At 38.3% G+C, this 25,875-nt stretch overlaps 1 protein-coding gene across 1 annotated transcript in view; it reads right to left on the reverse strand.

Moving 5' to 3' along the window:
* OLA1 (Obg-like ATPase 1) overlaps window positions 1-25,799 on the reverse strand; it is a 101,835-nt gene extending 76,036 nt beyond the window's left edge. The window contains exons 1-3 of the mRNA XM_008934991.1: window positions 25,691-25,799; window positions 23,713-23,856; window positions 13,828-13,955 (exon numbers count right to left, since the gene is read on the reverse strand). Coding sequence (XP_008933239.1) covers window positions 13,828-13,955; window positions 23,713-23,856; window positions 25,691-25,791 — 373 coding nt within the window. The 5' untranslated portion in view covers window positions 25,792-25,799. The remainder of the gene's footprint in view (window positions 1-13,827; window positions 13,956-23,712; window positions 23,857-25,690) is intronic.
* Between the last annotated feature and the right edge of the window lie 76 nt (window positions 25,800-25,875).

Here is a 25,875-nt window from a genome sequence, read left to right on the forward strand (position 1 = left end):
AAAACAAAGCTGATGTCACAAACACAAAAGAACTTCTTGCAAAGCAAGCACCACAAGTAATTTTTATGCTGCCACTGATGGCTGACAAGTGATGAGCACTTTGTTCAAATTTATATTCTTACGCATCTAAGGCAACAGGTGGCTTACAAGAAGGAAACAGTGAGAGCTTTTTAACTCTTCATTATCAAAAATCTTATGTTTTATCATAATGACTAAACAATATCTACAAATAAAAGCTCACCATACTAACTACAAAGGCAAACTATGGCTCAGGGAAAATTATCCACTATTCTGATAAAGGCAGAAACTGAGGTAAGGTTCTGGATCCCACTGACTTGAGCTCTGCCTGCACTCACAATGTTTTGTAATTGCACAAAGCACTCAACGGTTAAACAGGACCTTGTGATACATAAATCAACTTAAGACAAGAAATTTTATATTTTCTTGCTGTCTTTTCTACATCCTTCTCAAACAATAGCTGAATATTGTAGCACAGTTGGAAAGCAATTTTTTTTTTTACTTTCAGATCTTTAAGCCAACTTAAAGTGTGATGTATTTGAGTAGTTGCTTGATGTAGTTTTGGGCCAAGAATGGCATTATAGAAAGTTGCCGGGTTTTCTTCCAAATACTGCACAGTCCAATGAACAGTTTTGTTTTCCTTAAGTACAGGGAGCTATGAAAAAAACAATTAAAACATCTACACTACACCAAATGCAGGATAATACTTCACTTCACACTTGCATTTAAATGGAAAAGACTTCCAGGCAAAATAAGACACCATAAACATGCAGATAATTCAGATTATTCTTTTTTAAAAATAAGGAACTTCAACTCATTCAATTACATTTTTAAAAACTAGAATATAAGTTGAGAGGGAAAAAATGCAATAAGCATACCAAAACAATCTTTATATTCTACCTTGCAATTAAACTATGAAATAACCATCTGCTTACAATTAAAACATTTTAGTGTTTGCTGTTTTGGAAAGATTAAACACACATGCCAAGATACTAGATTTTTTCCTCGGTCTGCACGGCAATTTTGCCATATAATCTATAACAAAAAATATGACACATCACTATTTTCATCTTGTACACTACATACACATACACACAATTTCTATGGTGATGCTCACTGATTAATCTTTCTGCTTTATGACACTTCAGAGCAATGTAAAGCAGCTCAGCCCAGAGTCTTAGACTGCCTATCTTTCAGATTCCCTCTGCTGCTTTCCGTATTTTTTTTCTGAAAGCAAGCAATCCCTCTCAGGTATGCTACATTCTTGCAGCCATATATTTCCTCCTTTTTGCAACTCTCACACACTTGAGTTCTCATTCCTACTGCTATTTAGTTTTGAGACATCAATTTTCACATCAAATTACCAAAGCTTGGTGCATAAAAATATTCAATAAAGCCTCAAGGAACTGTTATCCCAGTAACAGCTATCGCAGTAAGTACTGAAACGCAAACCTATGCTCAGACATTTTAAAAGTTTAACTACTGAAGTGAACTAGAGGTACAGAAGCTTATCTGCTGTCATTGTGATTGGGAGAAAAACCCATATGATAGGGTGGAGGGAGTGGGGAGCCAAAAAAAAAAAGGTAGAGCAAAGGAAGAAGGTGTGTTGTTTGACTTTGTAAAGAAAGCCTTTTAAACTAACTTTAACAGAAAAGAAATTAACCATGTAATGCTTGAATACTCAGAAAATTAACTCAGTATCCAAAGGTAAACACTGAGGTTCTGAGGAATCAGATGAAGCCTCACTTTAACTGAAACATCAAAATAAGAACTGAAAGTCATGTTTCTGGGGTATTACACAAGAACAAGTGGTTGGCTCGATAATTAATGCATTTTGTTAAGTGCCTCTAGGCACTGAGGCTCCAGGATGTCATCTGATGCTAGAGACCCAGCTTCCAAAGCATCTCTAGCAACCACTGTTGACATAAACATACGGCACTTAAATCCAGTCTGTATCTCACATCTCTAAGACGTATAACAGGTTATCATAAAGCCGGTTTTCCTCAGACTCCAGCGGACAACATGAAAGGTTTTGAAAGAAAGTATCTCTAAGTCTTGCAGACTTGAAAAGAAAAAATGTAAAATAAAAAATAAGGGTGTGATTTACATCACATTTTCTATGGCTGCCTTTTTACAAACATTTTCAACTTACCACATTAGTTTAATGCTCCCTCAGCTAGAACCACACAACTGTTTGCCAGATTACACCTTAAATCTGATTAGAGAAATGACCTATTTCTAAAATAACCCAGCAAGAAGAATATGGTTATTTTTAAAAACCAAAAGCCCTTTTACTATACAGTTCTACAATCAGTTCCAACAGCACAGGAGAAAATGGCAGCATATAGATAAGAAAAAGGTGTTGGAGTACAGAGATGCTTTAGCTACCTACAGACATCCAGTGTGCAAGATGGGCACAAATTAGGACTTGGGAAGGGTCAGACACTTATTTTTCTAGAACCGGTAACTTTGGTCATTGTGGAAACCAGGACTGCTCCAACAAATAGCTATTCTGAAAGAAAACTGAACCAAGGGTTTTCCTGTTGGTTTAATAAACAGTCTGACAGACGGACAAAGGTTACATCTGCACTGGGGTACTGAACAGAGCTTTCGCTTGGGTATGACTCCCAAGAGTTCCTTTAGCATAGGAAGACACTCTGGGTTTCTACAGTAACTGCCACCAGGAACTTCAAAGTACTTGTGGGACTATGGGCAAGGAAAAAAGGAAGTACTCTAAACTGACACCCCAAGAATCTCAGACAGATTTGCTTGATACACAAAAAAAAAGGAATTATATTTTAATTAAGTCTTTCAATTACATATCTTAACCAGGCTAGGAGCCTAGTTTGTCTAGGATCAGTAACACAGCCAAAATAAGAAACTGGGATACAGCTTCTTCTTGATTTTCTTTTGCAGTATTTACTCCACTGTTCAGTGCACAGCAGTACCACACACACATACATCATAGAAATACCCATACAAGAAATCCGGACTATTAGGGAGAATTTAATTCACACATTTTGAGGACCAGAAGACCTAGCAGAGCACAAAACGCATTCAAAATAACCTGTAAGCATAAAGATTTTAAATATAAATACAGTGAACATCCGTCCAATGATATGCACAGATTTGTTTTAGGAATATGAAGTGAACATGAGCCTAAGACTCAGTGAAGTTTTATAGTAAAATAAAACAGTACAAAAGAGCACTCACAGGGCTCACAACTGCTCTTCTTCACAAGCGCTTCAAATAAATTTCATCCCTTCTTCAATCAGATTACTGTTATTCCAGATTCTTGACTTAAAATTCATAGACTCTAGTTCCTATTTAAAGAGCAAGAGAAAAATCTTCAGAGTAATTTGGTCTCTTGCCTCAAGACACAAAGCTATACTACTTGTATATACTCTAGCAGGAGCTCACCTGGAGACCACTGCTCCCACAGGTGATGCACCACAATCACTTCCACAAGTGCTCCATATCTGTTTCAATAAGAAGCCACATAAATTCACATCAGCCTCAGCAATAATCCAACAGGCTCATTTACTGACACGCATACTTGCTTGCCATACTCAGCTCTGGAGCAGTGAGGGACAGTCACATCTTGAGCACAAACAGTGAACTCCAGCTGCTGTTTCCAAACCCACCAAAGGCTATGTCCTCAACTGTGTTAGCGATCATGTCCAACTATGTGTAAGTCAGGAAACAGAGAAGTGCTTCTAAGAACCTATTTGAAAGTTTGCATTAAAACTCTGTATAAAAAAAAAAAAACTATAACAACAACATAATTCTCTGTCTCTTTTAAGGAATGCACTTTTAAGAAAGCAACACTGTGAAAAGGAAGTTATAATATTCTCAGCCTACACATCACTCACCTTTCTGATGCAATCACTGCAGCTAATTGAAGTGATGCTGACAAACAATCAACCACTTAACTTTTTATGTTCCCAAATTCTTGTAAAGAACTGCTGCTTTTACATTTTCTGAGGTGGCCTTCCTCCAACCAAAGAAAAACACACTTTCATATTTTGTATCACAGCAGGAGAAAAAAAATAACATAAAACTGCATTATTTTTCTGTTCAAGCTTTCAAGAAAGTCCATGGCACAGCAATGAGGAAATTACTTATAAAGCATTATACTATCACTGTCGTAAAACCAGGATACCCTAACACTATCAGTAACAGCACCCACTCAAACAGGTAAACGTTTCAATCAGTGTTAGCTGAATACCCTGACACTATCACATATTGATAATTTCTTTAAAGCATTATAGGAAAAAAATTTAAGTCTCATCTGTATTGCCTAAGTAGCAATTATACATTGCCCTAGGACACACAGGACTATGATAAAGGTAGCCGTAGGTCAAACAACAACAATGACTCAGTAACGATAACCTGCCTGGTCTTTATCCTCAGGGGAGGGGGGGTTTACTGGTCAAGTACTTTATAACTCACGGTACAGTATATTAGAAATTTTCTGTGTATGCTTTAGAATTGAGAGATTGCCCTTGTAGCTCAGTAGGTAGTTCTCCTGTTTCTGGCCTACGAGGTCATAGCTTTAAGTCCCTGCTGAGGAAACTTAACAAGTTCCATCTATAAATAGAATGGCATTAGATGCTGCTACTCTGGCAAGGGTGGTGGCCTTTAGACAAGAAGTTTTTGTGTTTTCATCTGCTCTGATAAGAAAAAGAAATCAGACGTAGAGAGGCACGGGATATTAAGCTAAAGATTAATTAATGACAAAGTGGGCTCCAAAATCCATTGTAACTTCAATTAGCATGAGACTTAAAATTCTAGCATTATCAAACTACAAGAAAGGCTAGGGAAGAATGCAAGAACTATTATTTTCCTTCTCAGTGAACATAAGTAATTAACTAAAATTACAGACTTTGCAATATTTGAGAACGAAAAGAAACCAAAATTCGACTTGTGACATCAAGCGGCAACCTCAATGTAAAACAAACTTTGGAGTCTTTCGATTAGTAACAAAAGCCTTTGAACGTTCACAGCTCCCATCTTACTCTACCTGAAAAAGTGTACCCTTGGGAAATATTTATTTCATTAACAGGGATTAAAACTGTATCACTCTGCAATGTATAGATTTTTGCTCCTCATGCTCATATATTTAGGGAGGCTTATTCAGCTCTCAGAATAACAATTACTTGTGACAAATTTAATAATAAAGCCTATTTAAACCCTCACCTGAGTTTGTGCTTTAAACTGCAGTTACCTGGCCTTCAAAGAATATGGATTAAAGCACAGGTATCACTTTCATTCAGCCTGGTGACACAGTTTACTGTTCAACATAGTCAAAGGCTAACTCACTAGAGTGCTGACAACTTTCTAGCACCTCTTCCACAACCTGCACCCATGGAAAAATAAAGGAAACCCAAAAAAACCCAGAAGCTGGGAAAATTCCAGGAAAACAAATTCCCTACTCTGTGGGAGACAAAGCTGCAGACAGTTTTGAGGTACAAACCCATGGGCTTTCTTCATATATGCACATCAAAAGGAAAGAAACAGTCACAAAAAAAAGATTTGGGTGATTTTACGTGACTTCCTAGATATCAGCGACACAAATATTCTGCTCAAGTAAGAACAATGACTGGTCTTGCAAAATTCTTCTGCAATAGTTTAGGTGATTGTCCTTCCTGTATCTTCTTCGCCTAAGTGAAAAATCCGATTAGTCTAAAGTTTTCCATGTTTGATCATATTCAGCTAGTTGATCCTGCACTGACACTGATCTCTGGAACCGGATGTGGGTGTAGAAAACATCTCCTCCTTGCAGGTTTAAGTTTAGTGGTAGCACTAGTTGAAGCTGCATGTCAGAACATTCATAAGAATCCTCTCCTGGTCCTTTAATTCCACTACCACCATATTGGTCAACAATGTCCTGCTACCCAAAACACACGAGATTATTTTTCACTCTTCAGATGCTTCTACAAAGTAAACTACATCAACAGACAACTGCTTCACAGCACCAGCCTTCAACCTAGGGCTTTCTCCCATATTCCTGTCTTGAAGAGTAGGCACATGAGAAACACAACAGCCACGGTAACACACAACGGGATGCCTGGTCTCATCTCTCACGTACTCCAAATTTATTTCACGTACATTCACTGTTTCTGCTGCTGGATGCTGCACAAACATTCCAATCTTACGTGGTTATTTCTCAAGACGCTTCTTTGAGCACATCTGTATGAACATTTCACCTCTACCAACACTCTTCCTGAGCAAAAAGACTGCTATGCTTCCAGAGGCAGGAAAAAAAGCCAACCAACAGCAGTAGACAGCACTAGACCCCAAGATGGCTTAACTCTAGTACATGATACTAATAGCAATTGCATTCGTCTCCCTGTAACAAATCTTTTGTCAAGGTAGTACTTCTTGAACATTAGTCCTCCATGACTCATTGACTCTTCCAACCCTTATTTTTACTGGGCATTTTGTGGGTTGGGGTTTGTCACCTCCATCCAACTTCTGTGTCCAAAAGAAAAAAAGAAAAAAAAAAAAAGAGCCTTATTCAAATGTGCTTCCTTTCAGCTCCTTCAAGTCACTTAAAAGGGGAAGACTTGTATGCATGCAGAATTCCTCTCAACAACAACATCTGTTTCAGAATTTAACTTCATCTGTTTTCAGAAGGCACTTTACTGAATCTTGTTCATTGCCACACAGAATGCAGCACAGTATCAAGAGGGTTGCAAAACCCTGGTTAGATTCAGGTAGTGGGGGTTACATGCACATTCCGTTTCTGCTTGGAGGTAACAAAACCTTTGTGAGCAGGAGAGAAGAAATCCAGCACTCTGCTACTTCTGCTCAATTCAGCTGCACAAACAAAAGGTGTGAAGTAAAATAAAGATAAGCAGCCTCTGAAAAATCCTTCTCTCTTCCTATGAAAGCATTTTCTTTTTATATGAGGAAAAACTAATGATAAGCAAATTTTTATGCATCTCTGATAATCTTTATTGGCCTCCCTTCCCCTTAAAGACCACTTTGGTATCTGAATATAGAGAGGTGAAATTCAAAGACACGTAACACATGGCCAAAGACAAATTATCACACAGTGGTTTTTTTTTTGTGATCCAGTGTTCTGAAATTGCAACATACATAGCCCTGCCAATAAAAAATATTTCCACTTCAGTGATGGTTTTGCTAGAAGGGGTAGAGGCATGGCATTTTCCTAACTCTATGATCAAAAAAAATCTCCTATGCAAAGCCTTACCCAGAACCAAAATCGAAACACTTCGCAAAAAAAACTCCAAAACTCAAGCATTTTATTACATTAATGTTTCACATTGACGCAACGGCCACTTTAAAACAATAAATTGTGAAAGCTTTCAAATTAATACAGAGAAGTCACTGAAAGCTAATTGAAAGTTTAACTGCACTGTGAGCCACTCCAAATATTTTATTAAACTTTGAGTTACTCCAGCAACAAATAAAGAATATAAAATCTCGAGAAGACCTATTATCTACTCAACAGCATACAGAAATACATCTTGCATAACACTAACAAGTTTAATATGTGCAAACTACTTTTAAACCTTGGTAGCTTAACAGTGAAAGGTTTGCATTTGTAAATGAGGAACACTTAATTTTTTTTCCTTTTTTAACAGCTGGCAATTACATTTAATAATATAAAACAAAGCATCTTAAAAAAAATTGTTGAAGACAAAACTTTTAAGACAAACATCATCTCCAGGTGAATTTTGACACATTATAAAGATGAAAAAACAACTTCAGATATTAGAAGTGGCACAGCTGAGCTACAGCTGCATAAACAGAGCCACCGTGATTCCCAATGCACTGAACACACGTGCTGAAGGAATGAGATGTGACTCTTCACTGAAATGCTAGTGCAGTGGAGTGCAGCTAAATAACAGCACCGTGTCTTTCTCTCTGTAGCACTCAGCTTCTGGGAACATCAATCAGCAGGTAAGATTCTTCTTGGAGATGGGGGAAAAAAAATGCAGCATGTCTTAAGTATATAAAAGCTACAGAATGATTAGCATCTTTACACAGAAAGTACATTTTTACAGGTCAAAAATTTGGTAAGCACAGAGGATGAATCTTATTCAATTAAATGTTACCACCATTTTGATTTTTACAGGCAAACTAAAACACTGGCAGTATTACCATGAGTTCCCAATAATCCTCATGATGACAAAAAATAAAGGCAAGTCAACTTGACTTTAAATGCTGAGTAAAAATCATTAAATATCATCAAACAGTTTTATCTCAAACAAGAGTAAACTACACTTGTCTCACGTGATTCATATGCACCCATGTTTTCAATTACAGTAGATTTGTTTAGAAGCTTCCTAAAACCCTGAAGGAGAGGTTTAATACACCAGAGGGTGTACTAAATATTTGCATTTAGACACAAAACTGGAGTAAAAGCAATTAAAGCTTTTTAGGAACCAATTCACATTGGTCACCCCAGCCACTTCTGTAAAACTGCAGGGGATGCTTACCTAGTTTCATGGTTCTTCTACTCTTGTCACAAAGACAGACATTTCACGGATTATCAGTTACCAAACTCCTCCTCCTGCTCCTACAAGGCAGCTACAGCTCCTGTACTGTGAGGCCAGAGCATTTCCAAGCAGAGGAGCAAAGCAGGAGCTCGCCACCCCTACCTGCCTGCCTTCCCCCAGCACCCTGTCACCACAGGCAGCTTACATATTCCTCTGCAGGACAAGACCAGGCAATGGCATGCAGGTGAGTTCTCAAGTTCTTCCACAAAAGCCAGTGTTGCCTGCCTTACTTCAAACTGGGCATCAAATTCCAAGGTTTTCTATTTATTAAAAAGGAGCATTTGATAGCAAAGTACTTCTACAGACAAATTTCCTCCCAATTTCGGTCACTTTGAAGAGAAAGACTGGATTTCATTAAAGAAACTAAAAATAAGAGAAAAATGTGGAACATATTTTCTAGAAAACTAGGACTGCAGGACATCAGTAGGAAGATAGAAACATGAAGGAGAGCTCTGGCTGTTTAACATCCAATATACTGAAAAACTACACCGAGCTGTAGCAGGGACTAAATACTGACATCTACCGTTTTCTTCACCCAAGCGTTATTTAAGGGTAATTTGTAAATTTACCCTTGTAACAAGGTTGCCATTTTTATCCCACCATAGAAAGAAAGTAATTTTCTGCAAGTACTTGTGACTGATAAGCCATAAAAGTTGAAAGGTGGTTAAAGCCATGCAACCTGGGAAGAAACACTATTACAGCCTTCAGACAGTCTGCCTTCTGCCACCACGGAAACATTGCTACCTCAGTTAAAACCATAATGCACCCTAAACATGGAAAATAGAACTGTCAGATATGTCTCAAATGGAAGAAAAGTGTATTGAGATCAGATGGTTTATTTTAAATATCAGTAATTAATTTTCAATTTCTGCACTTTAATATAGAAAAATCCTATTACCCTACCATGTGCTGGTCTCACATGTTGCTGTTTCTTTAGCTATATGTTCAAAAACACCTTAGACATAAAAACAATGTTTCCATTGATTTAATGAACACTGACTTTCCCAGTGAATGTGGCAGTATATCTAGGAGATGGAAATTTAAAGGCTGAAAATCCATAACCACTTCAAGGCGGGGCTATTTTTTAAATTAAGTAAGGAAAATAGAGAATTAGCCAGAGAAATAAATCTTGTTTCTCTTCAGCTTTAGGCCATACAGAAAACAGCCTAGGTAAAAGTCAAACAGAACTTCCATAGTTGCAACAGAAATAAAATCACAATCACTTTGAGAATACTACAGCTGCAGCTTATCTATGTGCCTTGTGGTGGCAAAACCAACAGGCACAACCTTCTTCAAAAAACACCTCATGACATAAAGAGATGTAACAGTGAATTCTCTTACAAACAAAGCTTTTGTCCGAAAGAAAATGCCCTCAAACACATTCTGAATTAATAAAGAAAACAGGATCAAAATCTTTAGCCCAGGACTATAGAATACCTCCAGTAAGCTAGCCCCACAGTTTGTCTCACACTGCACAAAAGCTCCTCATTCTTACTAGCCACTTCTCTATCATTAATACAACTTGAGTGACTTAATTCTCGAACAGCATTTTGCAAAAATACCAACAAAAACACCAAGCTAAGTCAAAGCCTAACAAGCCTTCAATATACTCAGACATGGAGACCTTGTAGTCTACAGCACAAGCCCCACAATTACTTGCCTTCAACTTTCTGCCTGGCATCCAGAAATAAGACCAATTTTCCCAAGGGCTCTGGCTTCACATGCGAGCCATTAACACGAGCAGCAGCAATGCACACTGCAACAGCCTAAAGACAGGCAGCGGTGGTTTCACTGCTCAAAGGTGAAAATTTCTTCCAGATAACACAAAACCTTAGTGAAAACAAACACCAAATTTTTCATGCTTTGAAAAAGCATGGTCCCCAGACCACTTCCTAATGCATCTTTTCTTAAAAGCATTTCATTGTGCCCATCTTCTCTTCATCTTCAGCAACAGTTCCTTTCCAGCTTCCTGGCATACAAAGCCTCAGCTTCCATTCCACTGCCTGTTCCCCTTTAATAGGAGCAACCTGCTTGAGTTCCTTTTAAGGCAGCTTCTATGGGACTGCAGAGATTGAGTGTCTGCCAGGCTCCAGTCTCAGGGTGCTAGTTCCTAAAGACACACAGTCCATTAAGAACTTAGGCCAAACCCTGGTAAAGGGCAACAAAGAAGCTTCATCCTCTCAGGATCTTCAAAGTTTAAGGATTTACAAAACCAGTTGCCCTGGTTTGAGGTAGAACAGAACTAATTCTGTTTTACTTTTCAGCTAAAGCTCTTCTAATTAAACTGCACTTTCTGAAGCTAACGGCATATTTTTGCAGACAGTGTCTGCTTCTAGCAGTGATAATCCTCCATGTTTAGAGTTACTACCAAGGATTGCTATGCAGACCAAGATCATGAGGGTCAAGCCCCTCTTCCTTCAACGGCCATCATCCGAGGAGGACTTCATCCATCCTGCCTTTGATCCCGAGCCCTGTGTTCCTGAGTTCCAGAATCCATCTCCTGTACCCAGTTGCTGTCTGCTGCTGAGTCCAGCCTGGGACTTTTCCCCAGGGACTGCTCCCCAGCATTGGAGGTGATGGTGACATATTGCCATCAGGGGAGATTTTGGTTAAATATTGGTTATGTATATATTTGTATATGTTCCATTTCAGCAGTAGTAGTATTGTTTTATTAAAGCTGTTTTACTTTTCTAACCGATAAGTGTCTCTCCCTTATTCGCTTTCTCTTACCCATTTGGGGGAGAAGGGTTAACAGAGAATATATGTTACAGGTCTGGGGGCAGCCCTGACCCTAAACCATGACACCAGTTTAGGTAGCTTCTATAATCTGATAGAAACTGTACAAACTCCAGGTATGCCACAGACCCATACAATGGGATTTTTAGATTGGGAATAATTTTGACAGTGGGCGAGTAAAAATGCCACAACATAAAAAAGTGTTCTACATTTTTATAAGTTGGCATGGTATGTTGAGAACTTCAGCGAGTTTTAGGTTTTAACTAGATTTTGTGCTGTGTAACTTTTTTTCATTTACTAGGGGGCTATCACTAGCTTTTAGTACAAATTGTCATTTTTATAACACCACAGGGAAAGGAAACTTAAAACTAATACGCACCTTGCAGGGAAAACAAAAGTATGCTTACATTTCAACCACAAAATTTTGCATTAGCTTATTATTCTCCTCAAGTAATATTTTGAAAGATGTTTATGATTATTGGGCAATTGACACAGAATTTCTACTTAAGGTCATGACTACCTTGTGTTCTAGCTAAAACAGCTATCAAGAGAAGCAGAAGAGGCAGAGTCAAGATTTTAAAAACAAAAAGGAAAAAGTGCTGTTTGAAAGCTGATTCCATTATCTTTTTTGCCCCTAAAGAAGAAAAACAGCAACACAAGTTCACAACCATTGCCTTTCAGAGTCCTTGAAGGAAACCGAAATATATATAGCAAGTAAATGCAAGACTAGATTAGAAGAAATAGAAGTTAATACAAACTACGTATTCACATGTTTTAAAAACCCACAGCAATAGTCTCATTCCTCTTTCAGTTGCCAGAGAAAAATAAGTGGTATCAGCCCTTGTAACAGCTACCTGAAACAAATGCTTCGGATTATTTAACACATAGTTTAAAAAAGCATCTTCTCTGCTGGCTATTATACGAATCTGTCCCCTAATAAGCATTCATGATATAAGCTTCGAAACAGAGCAAGTATAAAAGAGATTATCACTTATTTTCAGTTGATACCAGACAAAACAGTTATTACAATCCCAAGAGAAGAACAGCCTGGGGGAAACTGATCCTTTCTTTTTTCTAGAGATACTGTGTCAATGGCCCTTGGGTAGTTACAAATATTTAAAATATTTAATATATTAGTCGTCTTCACATATCAAACTAGTTCCCAAAATGATGCACAAGTTTGAAAGACTGACTTCACTCTACACAGTAAAGATCTGGCCTTATCTTTTTGAAATGTCTTAATGTCAAATATTATTAACGGCTTAGCTACAATCAATAACCCATACTTTTCTATTCTACTGGAAGCATCTGTCAAAACACCTTAACAGAAAATAGTAGTATTATATACAAAATATAAATAAGGTCAAGTTTTCAAAGGGGAAGTAATGCTACAAGCACACAAAATCAGATGGCTTCCAGGTGCTAGAAGACCTTAAAGGCCAATGTTCCCAAAAACACATCCTGTTTTTCAACAGTGTGAGCTGAAGAACGTAACACCTTTCCCCACAAAGTTTGTCTCCCTTGACTGAAAATACTCTGCATCAAATCAGCATCTGGGTATTCTTGATGCATAATAAATTGCATTTGACTGCAGTAGCATATTAACCTATTCAACAAGCATGCAGAGAGGCACATCACATCAGCTCACTGCCCAGTACATGGGAACAAGGGTTCTAAGCATCTACTTCAGTACTATAAGATGGTAATGTTCATGCCTTTGGACTTTGTTTTAGAAACACCCTACCCACAAAAAAAGTTTTGCTCCAAACACTAAATTAAAAAATCTGTTTATTTTGTTCTACTGCTTCATCACTCACCTTATAATAACGGGCAACCAAGAGACAGCAACAAAGGTGTCCAGTCCCCTCACATTTGCCCAAACATTATTAAGCTCAATCTCTTTAAAGCAGAAGCCTTTTCCAACACTCAAGGTATATTGCATGCCAACATGCACTTTCAACAAGCTTTTAAAGTGCCAAGTTTGCAAGTGCTGCCAACATGATTCTGAAGGCCTGTTCTGTAGTGTGGGAATAGGTGATGAAAGAGAGAATCAAAGCTCTTGGTTTAACTGACGAATGTTCAGAATACACAGATGGGCAAGGGAGAGTGTTCAAGGCTCAACATAAGTCACATAGGCATCAGGAAAGGAAAGTGAGGCCTGCCCTGTGAGGAAGAGAATCCCAGATACTGCTACTAACTCTGTATTTTCATTTTCTACTTCCATTTCAACCTTTTGTTATCACATTTCACTCCACCTCTATAAAACTAAGCAAACCAACTGCCATGCACCACGGACAAAAGAAAACAACAAGCCATTACCACAGACTTCCAAAAAAACAGTTCCTTTTTACATTTTCAGCACAATGCCAATGAAGAAAAATGTACATGTTACATAGCAGAGGATAGGGATTTTCTTGGTTGGAAAAAAAAGACCTGATGAGTTTGAACTGAATGATAAAAGTTAAAATTGTAATGGATATTTGTTCCACAGTACTTCAAGTACAACACTGTCCTTAAGCTATACATAAATAAGTTTACATACGCATCAGATGAAAGATCCCATCACAGGCGTTAATATGAGACAAGAAGGAATTTCCTAAGCCTTGGCCAGTATGGGCTCCTTTCACAAGGCCAGCAATATCCACCACATTCAGAAAGGCTGGAATTTTGCTGAAATATAAAAGTTAAAACATTCATTACTAAAGCATATTAGCCAAAACTTTCAGCACAGAAATAAATTCAGACCATGAAAACCTGGCATTTCCTTTCTCTAGAACCAGTTATACGTGACAGCAGCTTTCTTCCTTATTTAATAGGCAACACATAACAGACAGGAGTTTTTTCGTCCCATGTACAACATCAACCATTTTTTAATTCCTCTATCATCATTCACAGAAAATGAAGTAAGCTAGTTTCTAAGTGTGGAATCATACTGACAACTCTACAAATAACCAAGCAGGCCTGGAATGCTAAGGCCCGAAGTCAGCCACCTCTAACGAGCAGTTTTCCCGTTATCAAAGGGGTAAGGCACAAACTGCCACCACACTCTGCTGTCCCACACCTCTACAGTCACCACTGAGCTTAGTAAGTTAAGCAACCTTCTCAGAAGACAAGGGCAATTTTTGAATACAGTGGTGATTAAAGCTAGCAGTGACTAGGGTTATGCAAACAGTCTGAAAGAAAGCAGAAAACAAGTTAAAATTAAGTGGGCATTTTTAAATGGACAGCTGTGATGTATTCCACCCTAGTTAACAGCAATGGATTAGCAGGCCTGTCTACAGGACTTTATATATACAGGACTTTATATTTACAGTACTACATATACAACAGAACAGACACAAAGTTCAAATTATCTTACAAGAAGCTGAAAAAAAAGCTTTTAGAGCTGTGGGAAATGTATATGGTGACTTATAAACCACAAACGTTTTATCCTCTGCAGATTCACAAGCTGTTTTAAAATGAGCAAATAACTTAATGGGCATTAATGTTTTCAGGTATATTGTAAACCAAAGTACTTCTCAAAATTCAGCTGAGTCAGCAAAAAGATAAATTAAAACTTTGTGATCATGTATTGACTAAAAGCACCTTTATATGGTCTATGCAAATGACAACACCAGCATAATCAGTGGTAGAGACAGAAGCATGCTGTAATGCTGCAAATTTCTCACTTGCAGAAGCCCAGAAACCACACACCACAGTCACCAAGATCTCCAACTTGACAGCTTCAAAATAAGTAACTGGAACAATACTTAATTTCCGTCAAACACTTTTAATTATTATCATTATAGTTAATTAGCACGATGGCAGGATTAACACAACAGTTCACTGTTTTACTGACAGTAAGCATAAAGGAAAACACCCAAATCCACAGCTTCAATAACAGCAAAGGGTATGACTTACACTATAAAGTCTGCATGAGCATACAGCACCTATCTGTAAAGCAGTGAGAAGTTTTCCTTTATGATGAGTGTTCTTCAACATGAGATTCAAATCCAGAGATGTAAATTCTGTGGTCTACCTTCAGATGTCTTTTCCAAAGACCTGTCACTGCAGTGCTGCTCACAGGCGGAAGCCATCACATAGGTGTGAATGAGTGCTAGCAATGACCTACCCAGTGACCTCCTAGTCAACCCTATACAGAAACTCTCTCAACAACATTACACTTCTGAAGTCTTTGTCCACAGCCCAAACTGAGCTTTATTTTTATTAGTGTGACAGCTTGCTGATAAATATACTTGGTTTTTCAAATACTGAACTATTTGGCAGCATGTCAAATCTGTAACAGCAGGGAACTCCACCAGCATCAGGAAACCACCCTCTTCTTACTCTGATGCCTGGTATGGCAGCTATGGCCCAAACAGAAAAAAAATGTAGTTATGGAAATCATTGCCTCTGCTCAGAGCAAGGGGCTCTGGCAGAGCAAGTTTCCAGCTTTTTTTTTAGTGCTATCCCACTTCCATTCGACTGCAAATAACACAACACACGGTTTAATAAGTGCTGCCTCACTTGAAATGAACTCCCTAATTTGGGGAGAGATGATCCATTAGAGTCTGTCTTAGCATACAACATCAATACTTCTCTAAGTGTGGTGACTTAAAAGCAAAAGTTCTTACCTTGCTTTTGTTTCCTGTCTTCCTTCAACACTTGCCAAGAAAAATTATTTATTTCAACTAAACTAATTTCACACTACAAGACCGGAACAGAATTTTATTTTTTTTTTTCACTGAGGTGATGTTCAAAGTATCACTAAACCTGTCAGGTATAATAAACTAGGAACTTAAATATAACTTTCATGTAATTAATACCTTTGTGATGCATTTAGAAACAAGCATGATTAGAACACAATAGCCAGAAGGATGAGTTTAAAAAAATATGCAAGGAAATATTTACAACACAGCACGAATGACTTAAATTCAGGTACATACTATGTTGCTTTTTTGGCTTTAATCTTCACTAGGCCCATGAAAAGAAGGGCCCATTCTTTGGAAGACAGATGTTGTATACTTCAAGTTGATGCTGTTGAATCCACTAGAAAAAATGTCAATGTAAGTACATTCTGAAGTAAACAAACTTTGAAAATGTCACATTTTCATCCCACTGGTTTCCTTAGCAAACTTTTTTTTTTGGCCTACAAGTACACAAACTCAAACAGAAACAGCAAAAACTTAACACACTACCAAGGATGACACACATTCTGAACACAGAAACCAGTAACTCTATTAATGGATTCCAACCAAAATTATTCCACAATTCTATGATTCTAACTCCTTTTGACTGACAGAACTGCAGAGCTAATACATACCCCGTAAGAAACAGTAGCAACTTCCCAATCAGAATTGTTACCATTCCTTGCTTTTTGACACATAAGTCAGGAGCAAGGTAGAAAAATGCCACTCTTTAAAGCACTTCTCCATTGTCATTTTAAACTGCTTTAAGAAAAACAAAGGTGGCCTTAAGAAATGTTCTCTTTCTATGCTCCCCTCTCCTCATTCTGGTAGATTAACTTCCAGGCCAGCCATCAGAAGCATTCACACTTTCACTACAAAGATGCCACATTAGAGCAAGACATATCTTCATATGCAGATGGCCGCTCTATCACCAGAATCAACCTCATTTGCTAGACAACAGAAAGAAAACCCCAGCACATTTAATTCACAATTGACTAATAGAAGCAAGAGTCCTTTGAAGACAAGTATCCAGGTTTCCAGGATGTTTTTTCACCTTGGGAACCACAAAGACAACACTCTAAGCAAAATAAAACCATCGTCATTCTTGGCATCCTCCTCCTAAGCCTGAATCTCTATTTCATCATAGAAAGATGAATACAGAGAAAAGCAGAAAAAGGCACAAACTGGTCACACTTGCCTACGCTCTGAAAGGCAAAGCGTAAACATTATGGAACTAATCAGAAAACACTGCAAAAACTGGGGGAAAAGTACCACATACCTCAAGTGTGTTTCAGTTCTTTTAAATGTAGAAGATTTAACCGGATTGTTGGGGGGGGGGGGGGGGGGGGGGGGCCCCCCCGCCAATAATTTCCATTTCTTAAGATTCATTAGCCAGCATTAGCATAATGTCACTAAGCCTCAAACGATCATCAGGAACAGGTGGCATCAACTGATCATTTCTACAAATCAGTGAAACACCAATCCACCATAAAGCATTTCACAGGAATTTATAATATGAAACAGATTACCAAATCCAAAAGTAAATCTACATTTTAAGCATAGGTATAAGCCTCGAGCGAAGATTTTTTTACCTTGCTCAGAAATCCAGCAACTGTGGTTTTGTGCTAGCATACTACCTTCACTGTACCATCTAGCGTGCAACAAAGAGCACAAGACTCACTTGACCAAAGAAACTATTATTTTCTAGTCCAGTGGTTCGGGTACTTATTCAGCAACAAGAGACTTTCCATATCCACGGAGTTAGGCATTTTGCACGGAGGAGGCCTATTCCTCACCAGCTTTGTTTCAGACTTCTGTCCAAAACAGTTATTTAGATAGGCAAGAGGAGTTGCTCTACCTGACCTCTTCAGTAAAGTAGTACTGAAGAGTACAGAGCAATCAGTCACTTTTTTTTTTTTTCTCTTTTAAAATGCACACACACAGTCTCTGAAATTTGTTGTGCCTTTTTTCCTCCAAAATTTGAAGGGAAGAGGCATACATTTATTTCTTGGGTTTCCAAAAGTAATTGTTTAGTTGAGAAACCTCACAGGCAGCATACACCTGAAGCTTTGACTAAGATTGAAACATCATAACCAAAGTGCTGGTTCTCTTTCTGTCTTTTTATTCTTCTAGGTTTCCACAATCTCTCTTCCCCAACGAAAACAATACCCCCTACGATTTCTCTGCACTACAGTTTATTGAAATCTGACATCCACCAGGAGACCCGGGAAAGCTATGTGACAGCTTCAATCAACTCCAAAATGCAGCAGTTTTCCAGTAAGCCTGGTTGGTAAATTTCATTACTTTTTATTAATTTCTTGTATAGGTCAAGAAATTTTTCTCAACTCAAAACTCTACCTGATCCTAGGCCCCACATACCAAAAAGGTCAGATTCTTCAGTATTAGTGCAAAATGTCCAGTTCCCCTTTTCTCTTTGGTAAAGTCAAATGTGCTATTCATCTCCTAGTTCAGGCACGGGCTCCTCTGCCTTTAAAAGCTGTTACTTGAAATCTTTTGGAACAGGGAAAATCATCTTCCTTCCCAAAAATTCAAATAACTTAAGTAGGAGTCATCCATTAAGAATTCACAAAGGACAACATAGAAGGAGAACCCTGTATTGTGTCGAACTTCTCAGAAAGGTAATTAACCCTCAATAAAGCCATTTAACGCTCGATCTGTCCTCACTGCTACTTTTGTCTCTTTGCCAAACAGAAAAGAACAGTTTACAGTCCCTCCCTCCTCTTCCAAGAGACTGTACTCCCTATCACAGCTTCTGCAGTCAATCTTGCAAGCAGTTTTGTCCAATCTAAGCAAAACTCTTCACAGGGTCATTACAGGAATCTTCTTCTGAAGAACTAGGTACTGTAAAGGAATTCTGGTCATTTCTGTGCAAGAACAATGTCATTAATAGTAATTCGCGGTACTGACAAATAAGACGTGAACTTAATAGCACATGACTCAGAAGTGAAAAATCTGCTCATTAAATTTCACTTACTTGAATTATAAAGTGGTAAAAGATCCAATGTGGATTAAGACACATACTCTGTGTCCCATGTACATCACATGCCTTCACTCTCAGATTAAATCAGTAAGTTACTACACCAACAAAATGCCACTCATTAAATTGTGCCTCCTCCCACCAGGCAGAAAAGATGGCTCAAGACACCACTACTTAAGGTCTTTCAGTCACTGTTGGCAAATTAGTCATTTGCAATGCTAGAATACGGGTCTCAACCAAGCTGATTCACACAGGCTGAGAACTAACTGAAGAGCAGGCAAACTCAGTAACACCAAGCAAGCAGCAGATTAACAACAGGATACACTTGCCAACTTTCAGTTGTGTTTTCTGTAAAAATGGGATTCTCTTACAGATGCTGATATGACAGAGTCACATTCAGCTAAGTACTCGTGTTTCACTCTGGAATTACAGATGGTTTTCACTTACACGAATGCTCTTTTTAAACCTAAAGCAAGAACCACGTGATGGCAAGCAAAAAGTCCCACTGCTGATCTGGTTTCTAAGTACTGCTTTCCACCAACCAATTAGATAATTTTGACTTCAAAACTTTAACAACATATCTCAGTATACTATCCTACAATAAGTTCAAGAACTTTTATTTAATATTGACAGGACTTGTGTGATCCAGACAACAATGGAAGTTACTCAAACGTTAGTTCAGTAACCACTGCTTGAGCACTAAATATCTAAATGCACACATTTTAACAGGAAATAAACCAAAGCAATCTGCTGACAAAAAGAACAGGGATCCTGAAGTGCTGGACCTTTCTAGAGCTTCAGAGGTGTAGCTATACTTTACATATTATTCTCCTGCAAGATAACCAGGATTGCTTTGAAATTTAAATTTGAAAAGGGCATGTAAGACAGATTAAAGCCAGTCTAAGTTAAATAGAAATGTTTGTGGATGCAATACACATTGTGTTTTGTGAACACATATGCTCAAGGCAACAGACCTGCTTAGAGGTGCAAACAAACAAGGAATTAAATGAATACTGATAACTTGAGAATGGATTAACTACATTCTACTTATTCCTGCTTATCATCTCTTTTGACTTTAACCAGAGGAGGATGCAGAAACAGACTTTAAAATCACTGGTTTCATTAATGTTTTCACACAGGTTTATTACCATCACCCAGTATAGTTCTTCAGTTTTAACTATCTCACTATTACAGTGAGATTATTTGGTACACAAAATTTAAAAAAAAAATTCAAAAAAAAAAAAAAAAAAAAACAAGGAGAAATAGCAGTTTTCTCCACCTCCTCAAAGTCATTTTGAGGTTTGAATCAAATGTCACCAGTGAGACCCATCTGGTGAGGCACAGTACACTACAGCTGTGGCAGCAGGTGGGACCCCAGGGGCTAAGCCTGGTGGGTACATATACTCAGAGGCTTTCACAATCTTTGTCAATTATGACACAAATCACTTGCCCAAATGGCATCAGTTTGACATACTTACACTAAAAAATATTTAAGCTAAATGTGATTAAGCAGTATCCTAACGAAATTTAGAACAAAATATGCATGAAAATAGCTTTATTAAAGCTTTTATTAAATTACTGAAGTTTCTTTAGATGTGCTACATACACAGTTCTTTTCTTGTGTAAGAAACCTAGCACTTCTAAACATAACTGCAGTTAATATTTTTAACAGGACATTTGAACAGAAACTGTTTCTGGCTTTCAGGTCCCAATTTTCAAGGCAGGAGCTACCTGCTGAGATGAAGAACATCTCTTTTCCATTTAAGAATTAGCAGATCCCATCCTCTGCCACTTGCTTAAGAGTCATAAATTAAGAGTGAAAAAAAATAGTACACCTTTCTGCTTTAGTTCCCACTGAAGTGAATCAGTCCAATGAAAATAATTGCTTTCCAATTACTAAACTGGAACTAATGCAACCATTAGCCTGTCAAACCTTGGTTGAAAGTGCCCATGTTGAGGAAACAAGGTAGGAGAACAACAAGGCCAAAACCCAACAGTCTTTCCTTTCTGGAAAAGCCACATGTTGGCACCATGTAACAAGTGTGAGTTTTCACTGAATATTGTGTTAAAAGCTAGAACAAGCAAATAAGTAGCTTAAATACATAAATGGAGTTAGTAACAGCACTAAGTATTATCTTTCATATAGTAAGGTCTCTTTTTAATATCCATAATTTCATTAACACCAGGAAGGAAGCAATAGGTAACACCAAAGCTCAAGGAAATTTGCTCATCTAATTCATTAGGCAGCAACACATCAGCTTTTACTGGAAGTCCTCAGAGCCCACTTGCTCTGTACGGTCTGTATCACTCTGTTGTAAACAGTCACATACATCATCCACAGCTGCAGAAGAAAGCACAGCTGATAATAGATTAAGGTACGCTGCCAGAACTTAAGTACAGCTTTACCTTTATGTAATAGTCTCCAAATTGTTGCCGACATGATTTCCATTTAAGTAATACCTCTCAGCTTTCAGCATGAACTAGCACGTACCTGCACACCAGTCCCATCCAAGCTGGTACTTCCTTCTGTGGGAGATAGGGCTAGATCTCCACACAACAGATGGTCCCTGACGAGCCTGACTCCCCCAATGGCAGAACCACCACAAACTCGCTCTGACAACGCTCTCAGCAGTGGAGCCCATCTGTCCGTAGCAGCAGCAATCCCAGCACCATTTGACACACAGCGACTGCCAGCCTGGCCCCACTCCTCCCAGCACACATCAAGGCACCATCACTTTGGCCTGGCATCCGTTGCTTTAGTCAAGGCAAAGTGTCCCACTCCCTCCCCAGTGGCTGCAGCTACGTGATGACTAAGTATAACACATGGGAAATAAAAAACTAAAATCAAAAGCATTTAAAAGACAAAATTTTAAGACCACACGAGAAACTAATTTAAATAGAACTTACTGTTTATAAAATATTCGGCATGCACAGATTGATTACATCTACTAATCAAAACAAGCAGAAAATTAACACAGAACATATTACATAAAGATGAAGAAATCAAGACTATACAAGAGAAATTAAGGAATGTAAATTGATTCATCATTCATGTATACCTTCATGACCATAGCCTTCCTTTCCTGAGTTAGTCTCAGACAGACAAGAACAAACAGCCCAACAAGAGTTACCTCAGTTTACTGTGTTACTGTATTATCAATAATTATCACTGTTTTCTTATTGTTATAATGAAATATTAAAATCATACAAGCAGCCTAAGTGAACTTTGGAGCTATAGCTACCCACTGATCTCCACATGCATTCATTTTAAGTAACAAAATACTCTCTTAAAAAAGTCAAAAGACCATTCAAATGAAAGCTGATTTACTATTTATATCCAGCTCATTATTCAAGTCAATTTTAATTCATATGTAAGGGCGATTTTTTTTTTTCCCCCCTGAGAGAGAGAATTTTGAGTCAGAGAACAAGCATACAGGTATGCACAATCTTAGCACTCCTTCTAAGGATAGATGGCCCAATGCAGGGTGAGGGGAGAGGTAACAATGTCTCTGTCACTTCAGCTCTTGACTTAGAACTAGCCAGTAGTAGCCAAGTGAGAAGAAAGATTACTGATGTGGCCCAAGCAGCAATAACACAACAATTTAGAACAAATTTGTCAGCAAAACTTTAAAGCCACACCATCAAGAGTCAGAAAGTCTTGTCGGAAATTTGGCACAGTTTTGGTTTATGATCCATACAGTAACAAGTATGGTTAATACTCACTTGAGCGGGAGAAACAAGGCAACACGTTCTATCAATCTGCCTAAACAAACAACTCCATATTAATGCATTTTTCAGTACTGAAAAAGCTCACAAGTTACAGATGGAAGCAACTTGTTTGCACATGAAAGTTAATGGATTTTTGATCAGTGAATAATCAATCTTTTTTAATTGCAGGTGTGATACAGGTCTAAATTTGAGGCCCATGTGTTGAACAAAGGCACAGACATGCACACTAACTTGCCCTATGATTTACGTGCACTCCCTTTGAGATACCTCTACAAGTAACTGTAAACAAAAACTAACAAGTCACAAATGTGTATTTAAGTTTCTATTTCCTGCAAGCACCTCATGTTTTGCTGTTCGAGCAAAAATTCAGTTCCCACACTGAACATATAAAGCAGATTACAGAAACAGTTAATAGCAAAACCCATTGATGTGACAGAATTAATACACTTGTAGAATAAGGAAACAATTAAAAGAGACATTGTAGGAATATCCCTGAATATATCAAGTAACAAGTAGAAGAGCCTATAAAAAGGAAGGAGTCAGGGGTAAAAAGGTTGCCCATAAAACTTACTGTCAAAAGACTAAGTACAAAAGTATGCTCATAAATATTTGGTTATCTCCAGCATATACAATATTCTGAACCATACAAAGTACAGGGTGGAAATTTTAGAAATTAGCAACCTCATGACACATTAGGTATGTTCTCTAGTGTTAGCTTTCCAGATCAGAAGATCCTCCAAGCTGCCTGGGAGCCACTACCTTCAAAGACAAGAACACTAAGCACCAAAGCTGATCAACAACTAGCAGCAGCTCCCAGATTTCTCATTCTCATGCCACAAAGGTCATATTGGAGGAGGAGAAGGTAAAATCCAGGTACATATATAATTTCCCATTCTAAAACAGATAACAGCAAAAAATTTAAAGACATTAATAGTTGCACTGAACTTCTATGAAAAAGCTTTAGGCTCAGTAATACTATTTCAAATGCTTAAGTAAAAAAAAAAAAAAAAAACACATTGATAATGTGGGTTACCTTGGAGGTTTGTGATACTGGCACAGGAATTCAAATCTGTCATCTGGCACAGGTACTCGACTCTCATTTGGATCAATAGTACAGAAAGGAAAATTCTCTGCTGCCGCTTGACTCTTAGTTAACACATTGAAAAACGTCGATTTCCTACAAAGGAAACAGACACCTTCTTAAAGGTGTTCAAATCAGAAGCATTTACAAGAGCTGGATAGCAACACATTTTACTCCAACCCAAAAGCAATACTGAACTTCCCCTTCACTTCAACAACAGTGATCACTGTCCAGATTCTAGTACAGGACACTTTCAAATACACATATGGAGTGTCCCACTGAAACTAAATGTTTACTTTTCTTCCCTGCCCTTGAAAATTCATGAGTGACTATTTGCACACATCAGTTAGCAAGGAAACTTTAAGTGAACAGCAAAGCACAGTTCTAATGGCTGCTGCTCATTTTACTTGAGCACAGAGTAAGAAACTGATACCCTGAGTCAACTAGTTTTGCCAAGACTCCACAGCTTTTTCCACAACTGCATCACTTCTTCAGAATTAGTTGCATATGAACACAATTTCAGCAGCTAAGCAATAAAAGTCAACAATCAAAAGAGCAAAAAGAGGCACAGAGAGCAAACCGCATCAGTTAACCAAGGACAGGTAATCTTTTGTGCATATGAAGATACAGTTCTACCTTAACAAACATTTTTTGTCCTTGCTAACTATCAATGGAAAAAAGCAGCAAGTGGTATCATGAGGAAAAAAAGTTCACTTAAACCAGGTGGCAAATTATTTTCTTAGTTGGCATTTATTAAACCTAAAGAGAGCAATTCTTGAGTTAGTACTATGAGATAGTTCTTAATGAACTCCGGAATCTTCTGCCATAGATATTCTGGGGGTTTTTTGTTGCTTTTTGGTTTTTTTCAGTTTCACGTAACTTCAAAGCCACTGGAAAGAAAAAAAAAAAATCTGAAAGCTGCCCTGCATACAGCCAACATGCTCAAAAGTCAATCACAATTTTCTTCGAAAGTTACATCATAACATAGCTGCAAATGGTATTTTTCCGCACTGACATGCTACCAATACTACTGCTCATTATTTCCTTCCTGGTGTGTAACCTACCTACACCCTAGAAAATACAACAAATGATAATGAAAATACACAAAAAGAATACTTATGTTTCCTGAGATATACTGAAAGACTTTTCCTCTCATTTTTTTAAGATTTAAAGTCTGAGTGTGCCAAGAACTTCTTTTAGGTAACGTGAAATAACAAATTAATACCAACAGCTTCACACATTCGCCAAGTAATTCATCATGCTTTAAGTGCCTGAAATATAGCTCCTTTGAGGGGCCACAACAACTACAGATGAGAAGCAGGACAGAGAACGATTCATCTTTCATCACCTGTCCTCAACTGTAACTTACACAACTTTTTTCACTACAAACTCAGAACAATTTTCAAGAATAGAAGTTCTCTTCACTGTTAATGACACTTATGGCATCATTAACCCCTTTCTGTGCACATCATCCACTCCAAAAAATAAAATATAAGAGCAATTACATATGCACAAACACACGGGTATATGATTTGCATAAAAAGTGTATTACTGACACACAACAGCGAAAGTAAGGCAATACAAAAGCTATAGTTTACAAAACTCAGCGGTTGCTAAGACTTTTTTTTTTTCTTTTAATTCTTCACTAGTATCTTGTCCAGGCTTGTACGTACCACCTTCACGCCGAGTGTTTTACACCGCTCCACCTACAAGTCGTTCGAGTCAAAGACTTAAGTCCCTCACCGAGCAGAAATGCTCATTAGGCTCTATCCCTCAGCTCGTGTGCACATCTATGGGCGCCCATCTTCACCCAGAAACTGCGTCAGGTCGCAGTGCTACCTGGAGCAGAAGCAAACCCCGGGAGAACGCCCCACCGCCAGCCACGCGGGAGATCGCCCCCCCGCCAGCCACGCCCCCCCCGAACGCCTACCCCACGTTGGGCAGCCCGACGATCCCGATCTTCAGGGACGTCCCAAACCTTCCAATGATGGGGAACGACTTCACGCCGTCTCCTCCCTTTTTCGGTGGCATCTGAAAGCACAGAGCAGGACATGTTAAAGGCCCCGGGTCCCGCCGCGCACTCTCCGCCCCGCTTCCTCCCGGCAGAGCGCGGCG

Source organism: Merops nubicus, unplaced genomic scaffold (assembly GCF_000691845.1).
Source record: "Merops nubicus isolate BGI_N331 unplaced genomic scaffold, ASM69184v1 scaffold19392, whole genome shotgun sequence".
NCBI classification, from domain to species: Eukaryota; Metazoa; Chordata; class Aves; order Coraciiformes; family Meropidae; genus Merops; species Merops nubicus.